This window comes from Apteryx mantelli, chromosome 2 (assembly GCF_036417845.1).
Source record: "Apteryx mantelli isolate bAptMan1 chromosome 2, bAptMan1.hap1, whole genome shotgun sequence".
NCBI classification, from domain to species: domain Eukaryota; kingdom Metazoa; phylum Chordata; class Aves; order Apterygiformes; family Apterygidae; genus Apteryx; species Apteryx mantelli.
In genome coordinates this window covers 165,534,585-165,545,710 of record NC_089979.1, presented here as the reverse complement: position 1 = coordinate 165,545,710, position 11,126 = coordinate 165,534,585, and the positions used below count along the sequence as shown (strand labels likewise).

The following is an 11,126-nucleotide window of genomic DNA, read 5'->3' as shown; positions in this document are numbered from 1 at the left end:
TGTGTGGAGACCATCAGTTGCTTCTGGCTGGTCCGACAAAAGTGAGAAGCATTTCACCTCCCTTTCCTGAACTCTTGTGGACACTGAAGAGTCCCTTTCTTGGGTACCCACCATTTCCAAACTGGGCTTAGGAGGAAACAGTTTTGGACATGGCAGTTATTCTAACCCTGTCCCAACAACCCTGGCTATGAAACTCTTTTGAGAATGAGTGTGAGGCTTCCTGAGTCCGTTTTTGACAGTTTGAGCAGAATCTGGGTCTCACACCATAGCATGTTTGGTCTCCTCTTTTCCAACAAGTTCTGAACTTCAGGCCTTTGCATGAGCTTCAGAGGCAGCAGGCAGATCTGGCCTGTTCAAAGGAGAGTGTAAACTGTGGGGGGACTCACCTGGGTAAATGCAGACCTCCAGCATACACAGCTCCTTCATGGTCAGTGGAGAGAAACAGCTGGCCTACCACCATGGTCTCTCCTTTGTCACAGGACCTGTTGTGGCACTGTTTCGTGCATCAGAACAGAAGACCTTCAGTAAGGCAAACTTGGTGAGGTTTGTGTGGTGCCTGCTGCGTAGTTACTGGTATGTTGATTAGATTCATATGGCTTCTTCCTCCACTGGAATGGGATACAAGCTGGCACGCAGGAGCACCTTTATAGTGGTGCCACTGTACCATACTACTGGGACAGAAAATATATCAGGCAGACTTTAAACAAGGTACATGCAGTGTGCAGACCAGTTCTGAACTCCAGGGGCCTTGTAACCTTGAACTTCCCTGTCCAGGCTCCTCACCACCTCCTGTCTCAGTTTCCTTGAATGAAGGAGAGGGAAAATAGCATGTGTTTATCCTTGGGCCACATTTATGACAGGCTTGGAGGTGGTGGCTGATGCGGGACTGACTGAGTGACTGGACAGTAAGTCCAATCCCAGAGATGTGGGACAGCCTGTGCCCCAGGGAACCATCATGCTGGAGCAGCTTTCCCTCATGTACATGTTCCTAAAACCCTACTAGAGAAATAGCCTGGAGCAGACCTTCCTGGTGGATTTCTATGCATCATTCTGCAGATTCAGATTCAGGAAAGTCTGACCACTTTCTGTGAAGTCCTGCTGAGGTTCAGCCTCTCCCAGGTGGTGCTCATCACTTCACCAAATTCAGACCACATGCCTCAGTGTCCACCCTTGTAAAATCTGCACAATCCCTTTGTACTTTCACTGATCATTAAAAGAGCTTCTTTTTCACTACCTAAGCAGCAGTCTTGGCTGCCACCTCCCCCCAGGGGGATTTCAGGCTGTTATGGACACAGAAATACTCCTATATTCCCTGACATGCACCTTCCCATTGGTGATGCTTCCCAAAGTGAGTCCCAGACACGCACAGCCCAGGAGGAAAGAAGGGTGATTGCAGCACTGCAGGCTTTTTTCCTTCCTGCAGCAAAAAGCCAATGCTCTCAGTAGGGACCAGACAGAAATGACCTGATCCTGTCCCACTGGCATCCGGAGCAGCAAGGGCAGGATCAGGGACCAAGACTTCTCAGGAGAACTACAATTCCCAGAAGGCAGTGCGAACCTGGGACCCTTCCAGCTTCCCACAAATGTAGCGGTGCAGAAGAAAGACACATCGGGGAGAATTTCTCTTCCTCACCCTCCCTGCGAGCCCGCTGACACCATCGCGGCCGCGTGAAAATCCGTCTCGGTGGTGCGAATCAAGAGCATCTTCTCTATCCTCCCCCTGCTCGTTCAGCCTTTGCTCTTTGTCTTTGCTTAGCTTCACCCTTCCTCCGGTAGCTCTCACTGCACTGGCCACAGACTTCCTTTAGGTCAGCTCAGCTGCCGCTACAACACAACTTGCAGCCAAGTCGCAAACGCTGTAGTGCCGCTGACTCCCCAGGAGGAGAGAAATGCCTGCCAGAGATTAATGGCTCGCTCAGGTAAGATGCTTTCAGCCAACCTCTTGTCTGTTTGTCCAGGTAGCTGAAATAAAGAAGAAGCAACTCCCTGAGGTCTGACTCTGCCCTTGATTCAAACCCTGAGTCTGGGGGACTGCAGAGTTGGAAGTAAAGGCAGGATTTGAATCTGTAGGATCTGGATGCTAAAAAATAAAGGAAGAAAGTAGGCAGGAATTTCTTCTTTCGCAATGATCTGAATTCAGAAATTTGCTCCTTTTGCCAAAACTCAGAGGCAATTGAAGTGCTGCTGTGAATTTGCTGGTCAGCAACTGTTTCATTTAAGGGGTGGGTCAGAGCATCCAGCGTGCAGGGACAGGCCATGACACATTCGCAGCGAGCCTGTCACCAGCCTGCCCACCTGCGACTGCGTCCGAGTGCGCTGCTCGGAAAAGCAGCCAGACTTGGCAGAAGGATCCTTGGTGGTAGGGAGGCTACCTCTGCAGCCTGCTCAGAGGGTTAATTACCTTCCTCAGTGAAAATACTCTTTTGAACTTTTCTTTCGAGCCTGGCTGATGTTGAGGCTTTGTCTGTTGGATTAAAACCCATTGCTGGTGCCAGCTATCTGCCCCTTGGGAGGTGGTCTCGATGCTCCACAGGGTCTCCCCTCTGCTAGCAAGCACTAGACCCAGATCCCGCTCCAAGAACGTGTGCTTCATCTTTCCTGACTCAGTAAAGCTTTGCAGGTAGATTTTTTTTCTCTGTGTTTTTTTCTGTAACAATGTGGTGAATTCAGCTGGGACAGAAGCATCACTGTACTTCGATTATGGCTCTTACTGACTTCTGTGGGAATCGAGACGGGTTAGCTGAAGGGAGAACGCAAGTGGTAGGACCGAGTCCAAAATATCGTTCCCTGTCTGTATCTTCTTTTTCCACTCTGACCCTTGTTATCTGAGGAGTGTATTGCTGCAGACTCACAGCATTATTTAGATAGTTATACAGCTTCTTCTTTACAGGTTTCCAAATCACCTATCCCATAAAGAACCACGTCTCTCTGCCCTGAGCCAGGCACATCCCCCTCTTCCCAGCCCTCTATACCTTGGCAACAGGCTTCCCAGGGACTCAGCTTCTCAGCCACAGTGTCCCCCACAGCCCAGACCCCCAGTGACAGATCTCACTAGCAACCCCTGCCCTTGCTGACAGCTTGTCCCATAACTGGTGATTTTGGCAGCAGCCTCTTCAGCCATGACAGCCTCCCCAGCTGCGTATATCCTGTGTTGATAGGCACCTTGGACATCCAGATCTTTCTCCTCTCAGTCTTTCAGGCTCCTTCCTTAGCAGAATTCACAGTCTTGATAGGAGATGGTGTTTGTGCAGCTCACGTTTAATGTGACACAATGCTTTTCTAATGGAAAATATGGGTCCCAGACTATGATTCAACCTCCTGTGACCAGGATAAAGTCACTTAAGCTTCCCATGCCTCAGTTCTCCAGCTGCAAAATGAGGACAGCACTGACATGCCCTTCCCTGTGCAAGGAGGTCTGACAGCACAAAGCAGCACACCCCAGTTTTGCAAGGGGTGCCAAGTTTGTTTTTCTTCTAGGTTTGGAGAATTCTGTCTGTTCCACAGTCACTTTTCAGAAATGGGACTGGTTGCAACAGTTACTGCAAAGTGCATTAACTAATTAGCTTGTTAATTTATAAATCTTCTCAGTAGAAGGTCTGTAAAAGCACAGAGTTATGCTGAAGGTAAGTTACTAGAGGAGCAATAGTACAGCCAAAACCTCAGGGTCATTGCAGGTCTGAGTACATTACAGATTCTCCCCGTAGCCAGGGGAAATTAGTTTGTTCCAGCTCTCTCTGTTGGAGTCCAGCTTAGCCTGTGGCTTCAAAAGTCTCAGGTTCAGTCTCCCACGTAGCAGCCAGGGTGCCACTTATTGTGTTCACACAGTGCATGATGTTGGTGGAGGAGAAATAGTGCCTTAATTTGCTCTTTGTTTTTTGCAGTCCAGCAATTCAAGTTTCCAACGAATGCCTGGGAAACCTCTCCGGGAGGTTAGAGAAAGCAGGAGATGGAGTTATAAACATGCCTGCAGCTGAGATAAAAGGTGACTGAGAAATGAGGAAGACCAGACACTCGTGGAGTACAGCAGCACCACCCTTTCCCTATGGGGAGCAAAGTGCATCCATTAAAGTACACTTTGATGCGTGAGTGCTGATGGGTTTTATATCTTCCCAGACAGTCCATCCCCATAACACTGTGGCTTTTTCATACCTGCCAGCTGTTTGGCAGCGCTATTACACACTGCTAGGCCCAGGGCACTGCTGTCATGAAGGACTTGGTTAAGCGCATGGTGTTGAAGACACACTCATGTCTGGAATGTGGTAAATCCTTCAGCAAGAAGGGAAACCTGAAGAGACACCAGAAGATCCACACAGCGGAGGAGCTCTTCACTTGCAGGGAGTGTGGGAGGCGTTTCACGACCCGGGGCCACCTCATGACCCACCAGAGCATCCACACAGGAGAGAGGCCCTTCTGCTGTGGGGAATGTGGGCGCTGCTTCCGCCTGGAGATATGCCTGGCTGCCCACCAGAAGACACACACCAAGGGTGGGCCCTACCTTTGTGCCCACTGTGGGAAGAGTCTGAGCACGAAGATATACTTCAACATCCACATGCGGACCCACACAGAGAAGAGACCATTCGCCTGCACCGAGTGTGGGAAGAGCTTTGTGAAGAAGGGGACACTCACTGCACACAAGGAGATCCATAAGCGAGAGAAGCCCTTCAAATGCCCTGATTGCAGCAGGTGCTTTGGGCAAAGTGCCACGCTGCTGGCCCACCAGAAGATACACCTCCGTGGAGGACCCTTCATTTGTAATGAGTGTGGGAAGAGTTTGAGCACCAAGCGGTATTTCAATGTCCACCAGAGGAACCATGCTAAGCAAAAGCTGCTTGAGGGACACATCAATGGCATGCCTCTCCGGATCATCCAGATTAAAGAAGAGCCTGGCTTGGCCTTCACGTTGGAGGAGAATGTGTTGGAAAACATGTCCTGTGATGGAGATGGAGCTCAGGGGTGTAGTATACCTAGAAGCCTATCTGATCCAAAGAGCCCTCCTTGGAAAATCCGGATGAAGGAAGAACCAGAACCAGCCATTGAAGGTGAAGTAAACATTACTGCAATAGCCTGCCAAAAACTTTGTATCAAAGAAGAGCCACCAGAAAACCTGGGCTATGGAAAGCTCTTTGATCCAAAGATCTCATTGATGACTTTATGTGGAAGCCAGGTTAAAAAGGACGGAGATGCTGATGTGCAGCATGAAGGGGAAGTCCCCACAGTTGGCAACCGAGTGCTCCAGGTGAAGGAAGAACCACAGGAAAGCACTGAGTATGGGATCCATTATGGGCAGAAGACAAACCTCAGTGCCATTCAGAAGATCCAAATTAAAGAGGAAGCTGATGTGAAGGCCAAGCACCAGGAAAGCCAGAGCCCAAAGAGGAAGCAGAAGAAATGCCATCAGCCCACCAAAGAACAGCTGCTGGAGAACCAAGAGAAATCCAAGTCCAAAAAAGATCCCTCAGCAAAGGGAGTTCCCAAAAGTGAACGGATATTCCCCTGTCCTGAGTGCGGGAAGAGTTTCAATCAGAAATCAAACCTGACCAGACATCGGAAGATCCACACAAGTGAGGGGCCGTACAAGTGCAGTGAGTGCGGGGAGAGCTTCCGCATGAACCGGAAACTGATCCGGCACCAGAGAGTCCACATGAGTGAGCCGTTTAAATGCACTGAGTGCGGGAAGAGCTTCACCCAGCGATCGAATCTGGTTCGGCATCAGAGGATCCATACCAAGGAGGAGCCCTACCAGTGCCCTGAGTGCGAGAAGACCTTCAACCAGAAGGCCAATCTCTTCCGGCACCAAACAATCCACATTCGTATGGGACCTTGCAAATGCACCAAGTGTGGGAAATGCTTCCCCCAGAAACGGCACCTTATTAAACACCAGCTGCTCCACTCCCGAGGTGGGGCCTACAAGTGCGGGGTGTGTGGGAAACGCTATCGGCTGAAGAAGTACCTGAGAAGGCATCAGAAAATCCATATACGGGAAGGAACTGTCCCACACATGAAATGGGGAGAGGCCACAAGGAGCAGTAGCAGTCCCCACCACAATGAGCAAAGAGTGCTGGTCCCTGTGAAGAGCGAAGACAAGAGTTGATCCGTCCTAGTCCCCGCACCTGGGGGAAAGTCCTTTTGAAAAGGGGGATGGGAACAAACTCTGCTGGCCTTATGTGTGCAGAACCTCTGGTGGGATTTAACCTGAGCAAGGTAGAGGGGGCAGAGCACTGCTGGAAACCAGTACTCTGCCGCTGTTTTCTGAGGACCAGCCTCAGGGTATCTCTGGTTCACAGCAAAGCACTTGAAGATGGAGGGAACCGGGTAACAGGATGTCTGTCTCTCTAAAGCATTCAGAAGGTGTGGTTACCAAAATTGTCTTGTGTGGGCAAAATGTAGCCAAGAGGCCTGGGAAGTATTTATTTTGATTATATCACAGTGTTTCTGAGAAAGTTGAAGAGAACCTATCCCATCTAGGCAAGGGTTTAGAGTAAGAGTCTGTTCTCTTCTTCCCCCTCCTGTAACTTTGATTCACACCTTGATCCCACTAGGCTGATGGACCTGAATTGCTAGCCATCCTGGTGATACAGATTTGGGAGATATAGCTGCCAGCCAGTGCAACCAGGGTTCTAAGCCTTGGATGCCCCAGACCAGGCTCGCAGACTGGCTTAAGTCAAGTCCCTAAAAGTGAGTTATGCAAAATGAGTGACTGTTTTCCAAAGCTAGCCAAGAAGCCAGCAGATTGTGTTCTGCCTTGTACCCACACAGCCCTACTGCCTGGGTGCAAATGAGAATTACTTTTCTTAGTATCAAGTGTTTTTACATCTCTGATGTTTCAGGGACTGCCTTTGCCACCACAAGTCCCAGAGTCATCATTCACCTCACCAGCTTGGCGTAACAAGTTAACATTGGTGCTGATTCTTAACAACCTGCTTTAATTGCCTTTTACTGTGAAGCTCTTAGTAGGATTTGGACTTTATTGGGCATTATTTATGGAATTCAAAGCAACCAACAGAAATAGATGAAAAGGGCTTTAGACTTTATGAAGACTGGAAACTGTTTCCCTGCTGGGATGTTTTCCCATTCTCTTCCTGGTGTGAAGGGGACCGTGCAGCTTCTTAAAAGCATGGACAGTTCAGTGGTCTTTATTGCTCGTTGCTAATGATTTTGTTTGAGTGTTCCCTGGTAAGAGGGATCTTTATATCTTGAAAGTCCCTGGGGATGTAGAGCTATGGAGGGAGTCCAGGATCCCCTGAGTCACTCCCAAAGATTTCTCTGCACCATTGCTACGTAACCATCAGGACACTGGCAGAGCAAAGACGCATATTAGGGTTCAGCATGTTTCTGTAATAGGTAGGGTCCCAGATGCAAGGGGTGAAACATTCCATGGTGAAACAGCGGCTTTACCTCTCTGGTAGAGTCACTCTGGTTCTTGACAGGAAAGGAAACCCCATCCCTATCCCCCAAGGCACAAACTACCTACTTCTCCCAGGGCACGTTGCAAACGGCATCTTCTTGGAGGCATCTGAAAGTCATGCAGCATGACTTTGGGCAGCTACCTGCTGTGACACTTCAGACCCAAACTGCTGGTTTTTTGCACTGCCTTCTCTGGAGCAAGCCAGTTTCCTCTCCAGATGGGGAAACTGAAGCACGAAGAGAAGGGAGGGAACAGGACAAATCATACTTGAGCTTTGCCTTTACCACCAGCTTGGGCACAATTGTGTTGAGCTGTTTTGTTGTAATGACTCAAGCCTAAAACTGAGTACAACTGCCAAAGCCAAAAAGCACAGTAATTTTGGTGTTTAGGCTCCCTTGGCTTTCAAAATAGTCAGTATGTAGCAGGCAGCCCCAGGAGGTGATTTCAAATGTCAAAGCACGCTCTGACTCAGCCTCTGAAGGAGCCTACCTCTGTCCATTGTATATCCAAACCCTTACCTATGAACCTTAGCCAAATTGACTGATATCAAACCCTCTGTCAAATCCCTCTGGCCAGGCAGAGACTCATTTCTGGGGAGGAGAAGGCAGACATACAAGGGAAAACAACATCTTTAGGATGTGGTAGGGGAACTCCAAGGGATTAGAAGAATGGGTCTAGGCAGTATGGTGGTTAGGTGCTTCACTGCAAGGTTGGTAAACTGTGTTCCTCTGGAAAAATATGGCTGAGCCCAGCCAACAGAGCAAAACAACCTCTGTTGGGCTTGCTGAGGGGCAGAGGTACAACAGAGCTCTTCAGTGGGGGGAATGTAATCACTAGATGGAAGGGATTTGTTTCCTTTGCATTAGCCTAGTTTAGTGTCATTGGGATTTTTACCAGCAAGAGGCAATGGTATAGGAGGTTTGCCAGTTGTATTATTGTTTCCTTTCACATAGACAGGACAGTGAGTTGATGTCAGTAGCTTTCCTGGACGTCATTGGATGTTGCACCATTGACTATGGTCTGTGTGGGTATCCCAGCTTCTGGAGAAAATCAGGGCTGATAGTAATATGTCCTCAATAAAGGAAGAACAAAAGCAAAGTCTCTTTTCTATTTTTTTTTCCTTTCATCAGTTATCACTGAGAGAACCTCACTAATTTCTACCCAGAATGCAACAGATGATGAAAAATGTCAGAATGAGATGCATACCAGATGCACCAACCAGATGCACGTGGTTGGTGAAGAGCCCTCCCAGCTTTGCTGACTGTATTGACCAGCTCTCCACTGACTTTGCTAGGAGCTGACTCCCACATATAGACCGTGGGGATCCATTCAGTGGCCCACACATAGGTACCACGCAAAGTGCCCTAAGGCATCTGCACAAGGCTGGCAGATATCGACACAGGCCTTATGGGAGACCTTGACCTTCCTGGATGAGCAACTGGAGGCCAGGCCGGACACCTTAGGGTATCTCAAATGACACTTGACGCCATGGTGTAGGAAATTGAACTGAGACCTTAAATGGAGGTGTCCCTCTGCAAGCTGAATTCCACCCTCAGTGTCCCACCCATGGGAGCACAGTGCTGGAAGTGGAAAGAGGGTCTTTCTATTAACATCATCCCTTGGGTACTGCCACGATCATCCAGGCAGTGGGATGTCACACTGTGGCTTCCTCAAGGACCCCCTCCAAAGACATGACTCGCAGGCAGATCAGGCTGCCAAAGCCAGTGTCTGCTCATGATGGTCATGACTCGGCTCCCTGAGGCAAGATGTATTTTATGGGAATTGAACAATGCCAAATCCTCACACTCCCTTGTAGCAAAATAACCTTCATCCTCTTCTCTCTAAACCCATTAAAATGGCTCCCCGATGATAATCTAAATCATTGCCTTATTCTCCACTGCATGGATATACAGAACACCACATCTGTAAGCATTCTCTGAGAAGCTTCGGTCAGCAAGTGAAAATGATGCCCAAAAGGTCTGATTTTGCCTTCAGATCTCTACAGCAAATGTAGTGTGGTCAGGCTGAAGCCAGTAGAGTTAAATCAAAGAAAAAGTGGTGTTAATGGAGAGAGTTTCAAGCTCTGATGACTTTTAAAAAGAAGCTTTCCAGTGTTGCACAGTGGGTCAGGTAGGCCTTGTTATCCTATTGCTGTCCTACTTCTAGCCATGCATATTGTTTCTGTGGATTTCAGGAGGAATTTGGCTGTGGGACTTTTTGGATCATCTTTGAGTCATTGACTATCTCTGTATGTCATCTTAACATCATTTCTGGTTCAAGGATTCAGGATGGCCTGTCTGAAGGCGAGATGGAGACAGCCTGTGTTATGGAGCTCTTGTGCAAGAGTCTGTATTTTGTGCTGGTGATGGGAAGGATGGAGCTGATTGGTGCTCAGCATGTTATGGTATGGTGGGAATGACAGGGAGCTTGGGGCCAGAGCAAACATCTACTTGGACATAAGTGCCCTGGGATGTTTACTTGCCCTTTGAGAACATGACGGTTCCCGTGAGAACTTATTGGAGAATCCCAGGCTGCAGGGAGCTTGGTGTCCCCACAGATGGGGAATGAAGCACAGGAAAAGACCAGGGTGAAAACTGGGTGAGGTAAGAGCCAGCAACAGGACACACAGCATCACATACTCCCACAGCCCCTTTGTTTGCTCACTTTCAGCTAGCAGCTTCCATGGGGAATGAGTATTTACCTCCTGCCACCACCTTAGCCACCTCTCATTCCACTCAGGAGCGGTGTGGTGCTACGGGTACCACCAACAAGGGTCCAGGTGAGAGATGGGTGATCAAGCTGAACTGCCACGTAGGCAAGGCCTAGCCACTGCTTCCACCTCCTGACCACAGTCCCCTGCCTCAAAAGGGGTTTCACGTGCTGGAACAAAGCAAATGTGAGAGATCTTCATTGAAGGAACATGTACAATATGCTCCTGACTAGTTCCACCTATGTGTTTTCTGAAACAGGTCCTAGAAAGATTTATGATCTTTCCAGTGTTAGCCTGGAAATAGCAAAGAATAGTGGCCCCTGAGATGGGGCTGGGTGATGTGGAAAGTGACGTCCTGTTTTTCTACACTAATCAAACAGGAGACAATTTCAACCCATTGCTACCCTCTGTAAAAGGACTACCACTCCAAGGGGGGCAATGCAGAGACCTGCTGCTTGCTCCTTTTTCTGCCCCAAGCTGATTTCTGTCTCTTTCGCTTCTGTCTGGCCTCTTCCCTGGGGAGCTGCTGTTTCAAAGACAACAACTTCCTCCAAGTCAGCAGAGCAGGCTGGAGTCAGCAAACTGAAGGCAGAAGTAGGAAGCAGAGATCTGGAGTTCCTTCCCTGTCAAGTCACAGGTTTTCTCATTTCCGTCATCTGAAGAAAAAAGATAAGATGTTTTGCAAGTGGAGTTTTTCTCTTATAAGATACAAACTGTTCCCATTTCTGCATATCTGTTGTCCTCTGAGTAACAAAAGAGTGAACCCAGGGGATCTGAGCACAGAGGGCATCTTCTGCTGGGGAGTAACAGTGTTTTGAAGTCATGCAAGAATAACCACCATTGTACCTGTGCTGAAATGCGCTCTCCTTTGGACATGTCTGCAAAGCAGAAGACCAGTCCATGCAGTAAAGCTGGAAACAGCATTGATCTGAGCTTGGTTTAGGGGGAAATGGACTTTGACTTAAGAGAAGAAGCCAAATGTTGATCTTTGTAAGCTACACGCTAAGCAGC

At 48.6% G+C, this 11,126-nt stretch overlaps 1 protein-coding gene across 1 annotated transcript; it reads left to right on the top strand.

The window, feature by feature from the left end:
- The first annotated feature begins 4,068 nt into the window (after positions 1-4,068).
- On the top strand, positions 4,069-6,091 carry LOC106493065 (zinc finger protein 252-like). The gene has a single exon (XM_067292205.1). The coding sequence runs from the start codon at positions 4,205-4,207 to the stop codon at positions 6,089-6,091; it is 1,887 nt and encodes a 628-aa protein (XP_067148306.1). The 5' UTR covers positions 4,069-4,204.
- Positions 6,092-11,126: the final 5,035 nt, after the last annotated feature.